Consider the following 16,546-nt stretch of genomic DNA (forward strand, 5'->3'; position numbering starts at 1 on the left):
TACCTGTTCTGATGGGCTTGTAGTGGTGTCTTGTGTGGCTTTGAGCTCATTCCCCTTGTGGCTGATGATGTGATCTTATTAGCCGGCTGTGCTCTGTATACTAGCAGGGGCCCTGTACCTTGTTCTTTCCTTCAGTCAGGCAGCTGGAAATGTTTACATGGAGGGGACACTGGCAGTCCTCTCATAGGAATGGGTAGTGCCACCAACAGCTCTTCTGGTGCTGATTGGGCACTGCCAGTGCAAGCCTCTGCAAATTCTCTTGGTAGAACTGAGACACCTTTGATTTCCCTGCTTGATCAGATTATTGTTCTCACAGGGAATGGGCACTACTGCTGGCAGCTCTTCTGTTGCTGATTTGGTGCCACTGGTATGAGCATCTATAGATTCTCTGGGCAGAGCCAAGGCACATGTATTTTCCCTGATTTGCCGGGAACATGCACAGCTGGTCCACCTGTGTGAGTAGGTGTTGCCACCATTGGGCTTGCCTGTGCTTAGATGCTCTCAATTGTGGTTGCCCTATACTCTAGTCCCTCCAGGCTTTTCCACACCACCAACCATTTTTGTTTGTTTGTTGTTTTCTCACATATAGCTGGCTGTGGCTCCCTCTTTGGGTTTGATCTCTCAGACCAAGTTTTAGTTCTCAACACCTGCTGGCACCTGCCTACAGTTGCTTCTTGCCCATAGCACTGAATATTTGTGGAGGCCTGTCTCCTTTTTAATGACTGCACTCAGTTTGTCTAAAGTTCTCTTCTTGTTTTCGCTATCTTCTCATTGGTGGGGGAATTTCCTGTGGTTTGGGAGTTATTCTTTCTTTTCTGGGAAGGCAGGTCCCATCTTCTTTCCTTTTTCATCTTTTCCTCTTATTGTTCTCCTTCCTTCTTTCTTGGTCATATCTTGTCTTGTAAAGTTTTTCTTATTCTATCATAATCTTTAGTTCTTTTGTTAGTTTTTCTCAAAAATTTTGTGCTAGTAGTTCCATGTATAATTGTGTTTTTAACATATATGTGGGACTAGATGAGCCTCATGCCTTGCTAATCCAACTTCTTAGACACTCCTCCCTCTTAAAATATATTTTTATCCCATGTTTATTGCAATATTTTACACAACAGCCAAATATGAAAACAACATAGATGTTCATCTAAATGAATAGAGAAGATATGAGATGTACATGAAATAGAATATTATTAGGCCATAGAAAAGAAGGAAACCCTACCTTCTGGAAAGCCATGGATTCAACTTGAAGGCATTATGCTAAGTGACATGAGTCAGATGGAAAAGACAAAGTGTATGTTTTTATTTATATGCAGAATCTGAAAAAGCCAAACTCATAGAAACAGTAGAATGGCAGTTTCCAGGGGCTAGAGGGGTGGAATGAGGTTATATTAGTTCAAGGATTCAAACCCCCACCTATAAGATGAATAAGTTCTAGGGATCTAATGTGCAGCATGTTACCAAAACTGTATTATACATTCGAAGGTTGTTAAGAGAGTAGATCTTAAATGTTATCACCACATACACATAGAAAAGGTCATAAGTAGGTGTGGGGGCTTTAGCTAAACTTACTGTGGTACTCATTTTCCAACATGTACTTATATCAAATCACCTCATTCTATACCTTAAAGTTGCATGTTATATATTAATATTATCTCAATAAAGCTAGTAAAAAGAAAAACAAAGATAGAGCAAGTCAAATGTCTGGCTAAATGTTTGGATACTATTATGTTTTCCTCATTTTTTCTCAAAATACTTGGCTAATAGTCCATGCTCAACAAATATGATAGGGTGCATATTTTTATCCCATCACTTTCCACAGTTTCAATTTCAGTACTTGTCATTGGTCTGTTCATCTTTTCTATTTCTTCTTGGTTTAGTCTTATAAGTCTATACTTTCCAAGAATTTGTCCATTTCTTCTAGGTTGTCCATTTTATTGGCTTGTAGTAGTCTCTATGACCCTTTTGTTTCTGTCATGGCCATTATAACTTTTTCATTTCAAATTTTATTGATTTGAGACCTCCCTCTTTTTTTCTTGCTGAGTCTGGCTAACGGTTAATCAATTTTGTGATCTTTGCAAGGAAACTTTTTTTATTTTCATTGACGTTTTGTATGTTTTTCTTTCTTTCTATTTCAATTATTTTTGCTCTGCTCTTGATTTCTTTCCTTCTGCTAATTTTAGGTCTTGTCTGTTCTTCTCTTTCTTCTTGCTTTAGGTATAAAGTTAGGTTGGTTTTTTTTGAGCCTTTTCTTGTTTCCTGAGGGAGGCTTGTATTGCTACAAACTTCCTTCTTACAACTGTTTTTGCTGCATCCCATTGGTTTTGGATTGTTGTGTCTTTGTTGTCATTTGTTTCTATGTATTTTTAAATTTCCTCTTTGATTTCTTTAGTGTTCATTTGGTTGTTTATCAGAATATTGTTTATTCTCCACGTGTCTGTGTTTTTTTGAAATTTTTTTTTCTTGTTGATTTCCAGTTGTATAGGTTGGAAAGATGCTTGGTATGATTTCAATTTCTTAAATTTCCCAAGGCTGGATTTGTAGCCCAGAATGTGATCAATCCTTGCAAATGTTCCTTGTGCAATTGAGAAGAATGTGTATTCTGCTCCTCTTGGATGGAATGTTCTATAAAAATCTATTTAGTCCACCTTGTCTAATGCATACTTTAAGGCCTGTGTTTCCTTGTGGACTTTCTGTCTTGATGATCTGTCCATTGCTGTAAGTGGGTAAGTACCCTGCTATTATTGTGTTATTGTCAATTTATCCTTCTTAGGTTGTTAGAAGTTGCCTTGAATGTTGAGTGATCCTATATTGGGTGCACACATATTTACAATTGTTATGTATTCATCTTTCATTGATCTTGATCATTATGTAATGTCATTTTTTTCTCATAATATTCTTTATCTTAAGGTCTATTTTGTCTACTATTCCAGCCTTATTTTGATTGCTGTTTGCATGGAATATTTCCTTGCATCTTCTCACTTTCAATTTGTATGTGTCCCTGGAAATTAAGTGGGTCTCTTGAAGATAGCATATATATGGGTATTGTTTTTGTATCCATTCAGACACTTTTGGTTGGGGCATTTAGTCCATTTAAATTTAAAGTAATTATTGATATGTATGTCTTTTTTAAAACTTTCATTTATTTATTTATTTTTGTCTTTTTAGGGCCACACCCATAGCATATGATGGTATGCAGGCTATGGGCTAATTCAAGAGCTGTAGCTGCTGGCCTATACCACAGCCACAGCAACATGGGATCTGAGCTGCATCTGTGACCTAAACCACATCTCACAACAATGCTGGACCCCTAACACAGTGAGCAAGGCTAGGGACTGAGCTTGTATCCTCATAGATGCTAGGCAGATTTATTTCTGCTGATCCATGATGGGAACTCTGATATGTATTTTATTATTGCCATTTTAATAACTGTTTTCAATTTGTATTTGTTGGCCTTTTTTCTTTTCTTATTCTCTTCTCTTGTGGTTTGATGGCTATCTTTAGTGTTGGATTGATTTTTCTTATTTTTGTGTGAATATATTGTGGATTTGTGGTTTGCAATCACCTGAAATTTTGATATAGGAGTTTATATATATACAAGTTTGTTTTAAGTTTTTGGTCTCTTAATTGCAAGTGCATCTCCAGTGTCCTTCATTTGTTCCCTTCTCTTCTAGATATTTCTGATTTTGGTAGCATATTTGTGTGTGAATGATTTCCCACTTTTACCATATGTATGCCTTTACTGGTGAGCCTTGTCAATTGTACTGTTTTTATTTCTAGTTGTGGCCTTTTCTTTTCCACTTAGACAAGTTCCACCAGTTATTTGTTGTATAGCTGGTTTAGTGGTGCTTAATTCTCTTAACTATTGCTCTGTAAAGATTTTGGTTTCTCCTTCAAATCTAAATGAGAGACTTGCTGGGTAGCATAATCTCCTTTGGAGGTTTTTTCCTTTCGGCACTTTATGTCATGGCATGCCCCTCTGGCCTGCAGTTTCTGCAGAACTCCCAGTCATGTAGATGAGTCTCTGTGATACAGTTACTTTCCAGTCAGTGGGATGCCCACCTGGGAGGTATGGGGTTGCTTATGTCACATACTCACCCCTCATACTGTCTTGATGTGGTCTCCTCTTTGTCCTCTGGAATAGGATATCTTTTTTGGTAGATTTCAGTCTATTTTGTTGAAGGTTGTTCAGCATTCGATGTAATTTTGTTGCTTTTATGAGAGAAGGTGAGCTCCAGTCCTTCTACACTACAGTCTTAATCCCACCTCCTTGAACCTGATGACTTTTGTTGAGTCAGGACGAAAAAACAAGTTGAAGGTCCACAATGAGACATGAGACCACATTTCCTAGCAAATACACTCTTTGGAAGAAAAATATGTCAGGCAGTGGTTAAAAGAAAATAGAAGCATAATATAAATAGACATAAACACAAAGGACAGGGCAAAGAGTAGATAAAAAAAACAGGGTGATATTAGGCAGACGAGAGGCAGAGACACAGCAGTGTCTATCTCAGGCAAGGTGTCTCACATGACTGTTTGTAAGATATGGTGCTGTTTTTTCTACATAAATTTCACTCAACACTAACTAGAATATGTTTTCACATTGCCTATATTCCTAAAGTGATTAATTTTCATGCCACATGTGAGGATTATATTAACTCCCTAATAAGAAATTATTATTCAGTATGGACTTCCTTTTAAGTCAATCTAAACTATTAGCAAAACTGAAACTTCCATTCATCTTTTGTCATCTGAGTCCAATTCCTTGGTCCATAAGGTCCTCAGGGCATTTGTAACTTCTACATTCCTTAATGTATAAATCAAAGGATTGATCAAAGGTAAAACACAGCTATCATCTTATCCATGGAGAAAATAGTTGCAGGGCATGTATATATACATATGAAATGAACAAAGAAGAAGATGACCACAGTGATGTGGGAGACACAGATGGAGAGTGCTTATTTTACTCCCTTCTGTAATGTAGTTCCTCATAGAATGCAAGATGATGACATAGGAGAACATCAGCATGAGAAGACTCACTGTACAGGTGGCCCAATATTTGGACATGAAGAGTAGGTTGGTCACATAAGTGTCTGTAGAGGCAAGTTTAAACAAAGGCTACAAGTCATATATAATGACTGATCATATTGGGACCTCAGACAGGTAAGCTCAGCACCAGAAAAATCTGAAATGAAGAATGCACACAGGATCCCACACAGGCCACAGACACCAATCCACCACAGACTCAACAACTCATAATGGTCATGTAGTGCAGAGGCTTACAGATGGTCAAGAGCCATGAGGATAGCATGAAGACCTCCTTGGAGTCAAATAATGGAATAAATAAAAAAAAAAAAACTTGTACTATGCACTCATTAAAAGGGATAGTGGTATTCCTCAAAAGGAATCTGAAAAGGAAGAGGTACATTGGATTCCCAATTGCCTGGCTGGTCTTAAGGGTCATAATAATCTGAAAGTTACCCAAAAATGTCTGCAAATACAAAATAAAGAATGTGACAAACACAATGTTTTTCCTCACAGGCTCCTGATTCAACCCAGGTAGAATGAACTCAGTTATTTTCTTTTTTAGATGCATAATTTCATGAATGAAAAGGGGTGAGAGTGAAATGTATCTGCCAAAAAAATTGAACAAATTTAGTCCATGATGGGATATGTGACTTTTAGGAATATCATTAGAAAAATAAATATTCCATCCTCACAGATATTTTAGCTGTGGTTTTTGTTTTTTTCTTTTTTTTTCTTTTTTTTAAATTTTATTTTCCCACTGTACAGCAAGGGGATCAAGTTATCCTTACATGTATACATTACAATTACATTTTTTCCCCACCATTTGTTCTGTTGCAATATGAGTATCTAGACAAAGTTCTCAATGCTATTCAGCAGGATCTCCTTCTATTCTAAGTTGTGTCTGATAAGTCCAAGCTCCCGATCCCTCCCACTTCCTCCCCCTCCCATCGGGCAGCCGCAAGACTTTTCTCCAAGTCCATGATTTTCTCTTCTGAGGAGATGTTCATTTGTGCTGGATATTAGATTCCAGTTATAAGTGATATCATATGGTATTTGTCATTGTCTTTCTGGCTCATTTCACTCAGCATGAGAGTCTCTAGTTCCATCCATGCTGCTGCAAATGGCATTACGTCATTCTTTTTATGGCTGAGTAGTATTCCATTGTGTATATATACCACCTCTTCTGAATCCAATCATCTGTTGATGGACATTTGGGTTGTTTCCATGTTCTGGCTATTGCGAATAGTGCTGCAATGAACATGCGGGTGCATGTGTCTCTTTTAAGTAGAGTTTTGTCCGGATAGATGCCCAAGAGTGGGATTGCGGGGTCATATGGAAGTTGTATGGACAGATTTCTAAGGTATCTCCAAACTGTTCTCCACAGTGGCTGTACCAGTTTCCATTCCCACCAACAGTGCAGGAGGGTTCCCTTTTCTCCACAGCCCCTCCAGCACTTGTTATTTGTGGACTTATTAATGATGGCCATTCTGACCAGTGTGGGGTAGTGTCTCACAGTAGTTTTGATTTGCACTTCTCTTATACTCAGCGATGTTGAGCAATTTCTCATGTGTTTCCTGGCCATCTGTGTATCTTCTTTGGAGAAATGTCTATTCAGGTCTTTTGCCCATTTTTCCATTGATTGATTGGCTTTTTTGCTGTTGAGTTGTATACATTGTTTATATATTCTAGAGATTAAGCCCTTGTCGGTTGCATCATTTGAAACTATTTTCTCCCATTCTGAAAGCTGTAATTTTTGTTTTCTTTTTGGTTTCCTTTGCTGTGCAAAAGCTTTTCAGTTTGATTAGGTCCCATGGGTTTATTTTTGCTCTTATTTCTATTGCCTTGGGAGATTGACCTGAGAAAATATTCATGATGTTGATGTCAGAGAGTGTTTTGCCTATGTTTTCTTCTAGGAGTTTGATGGTGTCCTGTCGTATGTTTAAGTCTTTCAGCCATTTGGAGTTTATTTTTGTGCATGGTGTGAGGGTGTGTTCTAGTTTCATTGCTTTGCATGCAGCTGTCCAGGTTTCCCAGCAATGCTTGCTGAATAGACTTTCTTTTTCCCATTTTATGTTCTTGCCTTCCTTGTCAAAGACTAATTGACCATAGGTGTCAGGGATTATTTCCGGGTTCTCTGTTCTGTTCCATTGGTGTGTCTGTCTTTTTTGATACCAGTAGCACACTGTTTTGATGACTGTGGCTTTGTAGTATTTCTTGAAGTCTGGGAGAGTTATGCCTCTTGCTTGGTTTTTGATTCTCAGGATTGCTTTTGCGATTCTGGGTCTTTTGTTGTTTGGATTGTTTGTTCTAGTTCTGTGAAAAATGTCATGGGTCATTTGATAGGGATTGCATTGAATCTGTAGGTGGCTTTGGGTAGTATGGCCATGTTTACAATATTGATTTTCCCAATCCAGGAACATGGAATGTCTTTCCATTTCTTTACATCTTCTTTGATTTCTTTGATTAAAGTTTTATAGTTCTTGGCATATAGGTCCTTTACCTCCAAGGTCAGTGGTATTCCGAGGTATTTGATTTTGTGAGGTGCAATTTAAAAGGTATCATATTTTTGTATTCCTTTTCTAATATTTCATTGCTGGTGTACAGAAATGTGACTGACTTCTGTATATTCATCTTATATCCTGCTACTTTGCTGAATGTATTAATCAGTTCAAGGAGTTTTTGTGTTGAGTCCTTAGGGTTTCCTATGTATAGTATCATGTCATCTGCATACATTGACAGTTTTACCTCTTCTCTTCCTATGTGGATGCCTTTTATTTCTTTTGTTTGTCTAATTTCTGTGGCTAGGACTTCCAAAATTATGTTGAAGAGCAGTGGTGAAAGTGGGCACCCCTGTCTTGTTCCAGATTTGAGTGAGAAGGCTTTCAGTTTTTCCCCATTGAGTATTATATTTGCTGTGGGTTGGTTTCTTAACACTTTTTTCCTGTATTTGTAATGACTGCTTCAGAAGGTCATTATGTGTTTCAAATAAGCTTCTGATGAATAGATTTTTCTATAGGTTTCTTCAAATAAAACCCTTTGTGACTAATTTTACTAGTACAATGAATATAAATTTGAGATGTCTCCATTTTATAAACTTAATCATTTTTCCATTTTGAAGAAATGTAGGGGCCCTTTTGAATGGTGTATCAGCTGGCATTTTGGATATATTTACTGCCTTTGCAAGTACATAATATAAATGTAAAATCATAACCCAATCCCACTCCATAAAAATGTCTTTTTTATATGCATATTGATCATATATTTGTATTCTTATTTATATAAATGTATCCTTTATTACTGGGAATATTAATATAATATGCCCAGACTCTCTGTTTTCCTTTCTGGGTAGCGCTTATTCTTCGTGGCTTCAGCTGCCCTGGCTGTGCTTGCAGGAGATGACCTGTTTCTCCAAAAACACTGGAGCTTCCTGATGCAAACCCTCACACCCAATGATATCTCTAAATATTTCATCCTTCACATCTTCCTGAGAAATATCTATTCCCCCCTGAGATGCCTACCACTCTTCCTGTGCCAGTGGCTAAACACTCTACTTAAGTTCAGTCTTCATCTTCTCATCTCCTGGCATCACTCTCTCCCTTTCTACAAAATCCTTTCCTCTGCTTAAATGTATGTGGGCCTTTCTTAAGCATTTTTCGTTGACCTGGCTTCTTCCTCATGCTACCTTTATATATATTGGCCTTCCTTAAAATGTATAAAGAAAAAGTAGATAAATTATAGGCTATAAATTAGTGTTTGCTATGATAAAGATAAAGTTGGGGAGCCAAATAGTCATGATTTCTGTCCTCAATTGAGTGTTAATTTACAGAATTTCAAGATTCTGAAGAATGAAAATAAAATGCCTGGTTTCTAGCATGTATGATAGCAATTTTTTTTCCTATTTAGTATTCTTCTACTCATTGGTTATAGAAATCAGTATGTGCAGGTGTCAGTTTTAGCCACAAGTGCTAATGTGCCCTTATTTACCAGAACAATCACTCACATCTTTATGAAACTCCACTCCATTATTTATCATATCACTATTATTCATGATTTTATTTATCATTTTTAACAAGCTTCTTGAGACCACCCTAGGATGCTTTTTGTTAATTTAACCCTACACAGTATAGTGGCTTCCATTCTCCACTCTCTCTGTTTTCTTGGATGACCTTTCCCCAGTCTCCAAATAATTTAAACTCTCATTTACAAGAAAAGATTCCCAAATCTAGTTTCAGAGACCTCACATCAATTTCAAACTTTGAAAAATCCCAACTTGGTATTTTCACTCTTATTTCCTATGGCTCCCTGAATTTCAACCTGTTCTCATTGTCTTACTATTAATTCTAAGCTCCTCAACCAGAGATGCCATTACTTAGATATTAGAAATGACTTTTTTATGATCAGTCCTTATTACTCATTTTTCCAATTAGGATCATATAAAATAATGTGTGGAAAGAGGACAATCCATGAAATGAAATAATCACTGACATCATTCTCAGTATTGAACTTACCAATTATGTAAACTGTTAAGCTGCTTGACTTCTGTGGATTTCAGTTTTCTCTCATATGAAATGTCACTCATTTCTTATCATGTGGGATATTTATGTGAAATAAAATATGTGTTTTGCACAGTGACAAACATAGAGGCTACTGTTAAATATACGGTAAGTAAAATTAGTTCAAAAACCATTCCTTAGTAAATGTAAATTTACAAACATGTTACTAACATATCCTTTTGAAAAAAATAATATATTGATTCGTTTGCAAAATGAGGTTATGTTAATCAAGGAACCACTTGCTCTGAGTCTGCAGATCCATAATTGAGGATATATGAATTCCACAGCATTGAAATTAGTTCCAAGAACCACCTTACACTCGCTGGATTATACTTGCAAATAAATTACCAGAGCTATAAAATTTTTTCTCCTAACACACAGAAGGACATCTTAGGGCACTATATTGGAGTGATCTACTTCCTCTTCTACAATGACATATTGTTTCTTCTTTCTATTCTCCACCATCTTCCATCATCTATTTTTATTTCTTTCTCTATTTCCCTCTACCTTTGGTCAGCAAGTTACTAACAACTCCAATTATTTTTACATCTTGTTCCTGAGTATAAATAGGATCAGTTTCTATACCTATAAGTTAAATAGAAAAGTCACAGTTGACTTTATTGTATCTGGGTAATTACAACTGGCAAATGAAAGAAAACTTTAGAGAATTATATTCTCTAGGATCCCACTATTTTACATCATCATGTCTTTAAATATCCCCCCTGGAATGCAGAGAAGAATTTTTGTGTGTGTGGAATTTTGTGAGAGGGCTGTGTGGACTTAAAATGCACAATCTGAAAGTTGAGGGTTAAGTTTTATTTGGGGCAAAAACATAAGCCCAGGGACAGCATCTCAGGGTGCCCTGAGAAACTCCTCTGAGCAGGTAAGGGAGGAAGCTAGGGTATATGTGTTCTTGCAGCAAAGAGAAGAAGTAGGAACAAGAGATTTACAGATTTATAGAAAAATATTTACAGAAAACCTATTTCTATGGAAGATGTAAAGGCCTGGGCTTACTGGAATCACTCCTTTTATATGTATATCCAAGCTGTGGCTAGTATTCATTGTTTCTTTCCTGAGATCATTCAGAGCTCACTAGCCCACCCTTGAGAGTGACTACATCCAGTGATGAAATGATATCTTTTCTTTGCCCACATAACTACAGCCCAGGAGCCTTGAAATAATCACCAAAGAGAAAATGGAAAACATCAAGATATAAGTATAAGTATAAGGAGGTTCATGCAGCCATGGGCACATTTTACAAAGTTTGTCTCTGATTTCATTAATGTTACTACTACTCCCAAGCAGCAGACACAACCATGAAGGGTTTCAGTGTTTTTCTAGATATAAGATGAAAGAAATAGGCTCAAAAAATCTTCTCTTAAAAATATCTATCTGAAGACCTTCTCTTCCAGTTTTCCCAGAGCACAGAGTGCCTCCCTGTTGGTCTTCACTCTGTGTTCTTCTCATGGCATGTTGTTGGTCTGCAGCTAAGTTGGCTCATTATTTAATCCATGTAGAGGTAAAAGGCAAGTACCAAATGCCAGTTCAGAGCTGCTATCAAAAATGGATGTGCAGACTTGAAAATTCAGAGTGTCTTTTATAAAGTAAGTGAAATATTATTTCTATCTTTGTACTCAGAGAGGCATTATTACAAAATAATCCAACATCACTTTCTGATATATCTCCACATATCTAGTATACTTTCCTCATACTCTTAGAAAGAAACAGGGGAAAAGGAAAATATCTATCATTTTTTAAAGAATTACCATTAATATAAGAACTTAATACAATGAAACATAAACATCAGGGTGGGGAATGATCTTTAGAAATTGACAAATATTTTATGAGCCCCAGGTACGTGAAAAGCATTTATTGTTTGTGGGGACAGAAGGATTTGGTTTATGTTTTAGTACATTTTCTTGAAATGTTGGAATATAGAAAAGCTTAAAAATTTTTGTACATAAGATAGCTTAACAAAATAAATTCTGTTGAGAACTGTAGGTACTGAAATTTTATTAAAGTTTATTCTGGTTTAAAAATTAGAGAAAAGTGTAACGGAGATGTTGCCAAAATTTGGCATCTGTCTGCATATGCTGAATTTAAACACAGAGGCAGAATTTTGGATAAAGGAGAAAAAGATAGCTTTATTGCTTTGCCAGGCAAAGGGAGCCACAGCAGACTAATGCCTTAAAGACTGTTCCCCTCTTGATAAGTGTTAGGAGATGGTTTTATAGTTTGTGGAGTGGAATAAGGACCAGAAACATAGATAAGAATGAAGGTAGAGGCAAGCTTGCATTGTCTTTCAAATTTGTGGTTTAGTGGCCCTAAGACTGGTTCTGGAGGTCCTCATTCCCAAAATGAAGAATGCTTCATCAAGTAGTTCTTCCATTTATTGGGGGTTTTAGTTCTACAGAAATGCTCATAGATATCGTTATTTATATTCCTTGAGGAGTAACTAGGACCTGTCCCAAGGCTGCACTGCTCTTCCCTGGTCTCTGCATCTCCTCCCTTCTTTGATTAGCAACAGCCCTTTGGAACCCAGTGAAGGTCATAGATGCTGAGTCTTATTCCCTAAAAGTAAGAAATGAAGGACAATGTCTTGTGTGATTAGGAGCTCAACAAGGCACTACCTTAGTTATAGAGGTAGTGATCTTTACACAACTTCCAGAGAATGCCAGCTTTTCCAGCTTCAAGTAACAGATTTGAACATAATATTGTCTGTAACAGTATAGATTTATTGTCTTTCCTATTCTAACAAATAATATCATGTTATTATGTCCTGCTGTTGGCTTACTTCAAAGATTTAATTTAATTGATAAATAACTATTTCTTAGATAAAGTTCAGAGGGAACACAGTAATGAAGGGGCTTAAATGTATAATTAAGGGGAACAATAACTGGCTTTACATTTGGAAGAAGAGGTCCTGAAAATTCTTTGCTTAACTTCCTTCCTTTTCATCAATATTTACCCATGTTCTTTGCTTCTTCATATGTTTTCTTATCTCCTATTATTTCTTCAAAGTTCCTTCTCTCCAATAAAATTCTCAAACAGGAGAAAAACACATACTAATTTAATGATATATAGGGCAATCATATATGAGAAGCATAAATAATAGGTACTGAGTTTCATGGTGACCTTTTGGTTCTCATATAAGGCTGTTTTCTTGGGCATCTGGACAAGATACTCAGGAATCATGAGATTTAGGAGAATGAGTAACTCTAGGAGGTTAGTTTTCTGGGTGTTGGTTTGTATGGTTGTTTTTTTGTTTTTTGTTTTCCTTTTAGCAATAAAGTATCCTAGGACAATCTGCTAACCTTTCCACAAAGAAGGACAAATTCTGCAGAAAAATAGAGTGTGGGTTCTCCTCCAAAGACAAAGATTTTGGTTAACTGAATTTGGGAGGGTTACATCCTTTAAGAGAGAATCCTTAAAGAAAACAATACTTCTCATTGTGGTCTCCACCGAAACATGGACTTTTAAGCATTGAAGTATCCACATAACACTCTATATTTCACTTTTGATTGTTCTATACCTTTTTCTGGCTACTTTTCTTTCATCTCTTCTCTTCCCCCACACACACCAAAAATAGTCTGTTTAATGTGTTTAACAATATTAGTCCTTCTAAACTTGGATAATCTTGTTTGAAGAGTTGAGGTTAAGACTACTATTATTAGATGACATGACTTTCAGGACATTATATATATTCTGTCCAAAAAGTCATAAAGATATTCAGTCCATGGTAAAAAGATCCTTGATATGTGAACCAAATATCTCAATGGACATTTTAGATAGTACCAAATGTCCAAAATTTCAATATGTGCTATGTAACTGATGCCAATATGAAAAATGCAAAACTACTCATAGCATGTTCTAAGGGTGAATTATTCATGTAAAAAATATATAAGTTCTTCAGATGATCATTTTTTATAGCTATTCAGGTCTCAATGTCTTACATTATATTTGAAATATGTATTATTTTGAGGACATAATTGATCTGAGTGTTACATTTTTTTCCAGCTTTATAAATAGAAAGCGTGTTTGCCTGTCTACCATAATGATGGATAAAAGGCCCTATAAATTTGATATAATAATGTATAAACTTGATGCTACTATGTTTTTTAATCATAATACATTAAAGAATGTATTCTGTTTAACGTATTCAACAATGACATGCATATGATCCATTTTTAAGTATATTTTAAGGATAGTAGGGAATGCTCAATTTCAAGTCAATTAACACCTACATTGTACAAGGCAGTTGGATTGAAATTGTGGAGAATAATATCCTAAGAATATATAGCATTTCAATATCCTTTTTTTTAAGAATAGAAAGTAGAATAAGCATATGTATTCCTGTGCTGCAAGCAATAATAATTCTTATAAGAAAAACTATAACGGAAGCCTTCGGTAAGCAGGAGAATGCATTTCCCTTCTCAGAGGCAATCACAGAAGGCCAGCTAGGGGATGTTCCTGGATAGTTCTGTCCTGGAGTTCAAGCATCTAAAATACTCCCAAGGTGGCAGGAGAGGACAGTATAAATTTGAAAATGCTACAGTTACTTATTTTTAATAATTGGCTTCCATATTAGTTTTATTATGGAGGTAATATCTTATTACATTTACTAATCTTAATGTGTGGCAAAACAAAAAAGAAAGAAAATGAAAGAAAAAAGAAAACATTATATAATAGAGGCATATTTCTAAATATTCATTCATAAAATTAGAAAAATTAATTAGAATCATAAAACAGTTATTGATAGGTTTATTTAACATTGTTATTGAGGGTTTACTTTCACAAGCTTATTGAGACTTAAAATTACCTATGCAGCGGCCATTAAAAATTGAGGAACTGTGAGTTCCCATCGTGGTGCAGTAGAAATTAATCTGAGTAGTGTCCATAAGGATATGGGTTTGATCCCTGGCCTTGCTTAGTGGATTGGGGATCCAGCATTGCTGTGAGCTGTGATGTAGTTCACAGGTGGGGCTTGGATCCTGAATTGGTGATGCTGTGGTTTAGGCTGGCTTAGATTTGACCCCTACTCTGGGAACCTCCATATGCCCTGGAATTGCACTAAAAAGAAAAAATAAAGAGGAACAAATAGTTAAAGAAAATTATTAAGAAACCAGAGTTAGGATGTCCCTAATATTTAATACTTATTTTTTTCTAAAATGTTTCATAACATATTATTATGTCATAAGTAAATATCTTTATTTTTTGCAGATAAACCATTTCACAGCCAACACTTCCCTTCATTCATGAAATCTTGCAGCTGAACAGTAATGTGACTGAATTCATCCTGCTGGGGTTGACACAGGATCCTGTTAGAAAGAAAGTCGTGTTTGTCACTTTCTTGATTTTATATTTGGGGACATTTATAGGTAACTTTCTGATTATTACTACCATCAAGACCAGCCGGACACTTGGGAATCCAATGTACTTCTTCCTTTTCCACTTATCCTTATCTGATAGCTGCTTCTCTACTTCCATAGCTCCTAGAGTGATTGTAGATGCCCTTTTGAAGAAGATCACTATCTCTTTTAATGAGTGCATAGTGCAAGTTTTTTCATTCCATTTCTTTGGCTCACTGGAGATCTTCATCCTTATCTTCATGGCTGTTGACCGCTATGTGGCCATCTGTAAGCCACTGCACTACATGACCATAATGAGCCATCGAGTCTGTGGTGTGTTGGTGGCTCTAGCCTGGACGGGATCCTGTGTGCATTCTTCAACTCAGATATTTCTAGTCTTGAGTTTACCTTTCTGTGGTTCCAATGTGATTGATCATTATATATGTGACTTGCAGCCTTTGTTAAAACTTGTCTGTGCAGAAACATATGTGATCAACCTACTCTTGGTGTCAAACAGTGGGGCCCTCTGTACAGTGAGTTTTGTCTTGCTGATGTTCTCCTATGTCATCATCTTGCATTCTCTGAGAAACCACAGTGCTGAAGGGAGGAAAAAAGCCCTCTCCACCTGCATCTCCCACATCATTGTGTTCATCTTGTTCTTTAGTCCTTGCATATTTATATACACACGTCCTGCAACCACATTTCCCATGGATAAGATGATAACTGTGTTTTATACAATTGGAACACCTTTGCTCAACCCTCTGATTTATACACTGAGGAATGCAGAAGTGAAAAATGCCATGAGGATGCTATGGAGCAAGAAATTGATCTCAGATATCAAAAGATGAATCAAAGTTTCAAATTTTTCTTTATAGCTTATATTGACTTAGAATTAGTCCCTACAGAATATTATATTTTACTGTGGTATTAATATAACCCTAACATTGGGTATTAATATTCATTTCTTTTAAAAAATGTGCACTGTAAACAGAAACAATCTTAAGTGTTCAGTCACTTTTTATGTAGAGGAAGATGGAGTCAGGTTTAAAGAGGTATGCGAGTTCATTGCCTTACATGCTTTTCACTGTTGTGTCTCTGTCTCTTGTTTGCCCAGTGTCATTTTTGTTTTTTGTTGTTGTTTCTGTTTCTGTTTTTGTTTTTTATTTATTTTATTTTATTTTTTATTACTCAATGGATTTATCGCATCTGTAGTTGTATAATGATCATTACAATCCAATTTCACAGGATTTCCATCCCACAACCCAAACACATCCCCCCACCTCCCCAAACTGTCTCACTTTTGTTTTGATCTAACATTTTATCTTTCTTTTTTCTTGATGCTTTCTTGTGTTCTCTGCTTCTAGATACCTGTATATAGGCTTATATTCATATATTGGCTGGTTTCACCTCTTTCAACAGTTTCCTTTATCAAACACTTTGATCTCACATCTGCTCATTGATCTTTAATATAATATTTCTTTCTGATCAAGAGAAAGTATCAGATTCAAATAACTTTAGAAAATTTATGTTATGTGACAATATTTAATATATTATCTCTCTAGATAACTTCTGGAGCTTTTACTTCAACTTTTTACCTGCTGTTACCTAGATCCTCCCAGAACAGTG

At 36.1% G+C, this 16,546-nt stretch overlaps 1 protein-coding gene across 1 annotated transcript; it reads left to right on the forward strand.

Moving 5' to 3' along the window:
* The first annotated feature begins 434 nt into the window (after positions 1-434).
* LOC125121913 (olfactory receptor 4C16-like) lies at positions 435-15,768 on the forward strand. The gene is made up of 2 exons (XM_047770217.1): positions 435-455; positions 14,842-15,768. Exons 1-2 carry the CDS (start codon positions 435-437, stop codon positions 15,766-15,768), a joined length of 948 nt encoding a protein of 315 aa, XP_047626173.1.
* Positions 15,769-16,546: the final 778 nt, after the last annotated feature.

This window comes from Phacochoerus africanus, chromosome 3 (assembly GCF_016906955.1).
Source record: "Phacochoerus africanus isolate WHEZ1 chromosome 3, ROS_Pafr_v1, whole genome shotgun sequence".
In the NCBI taxonomy this organism is placed as follows: domain Eukaryota; kingdom Metazoa; phylum Chordata; class Mammalia; order Artiodactyla; family Suidae; genus Phacochoerus; species Phacochoerus africanus.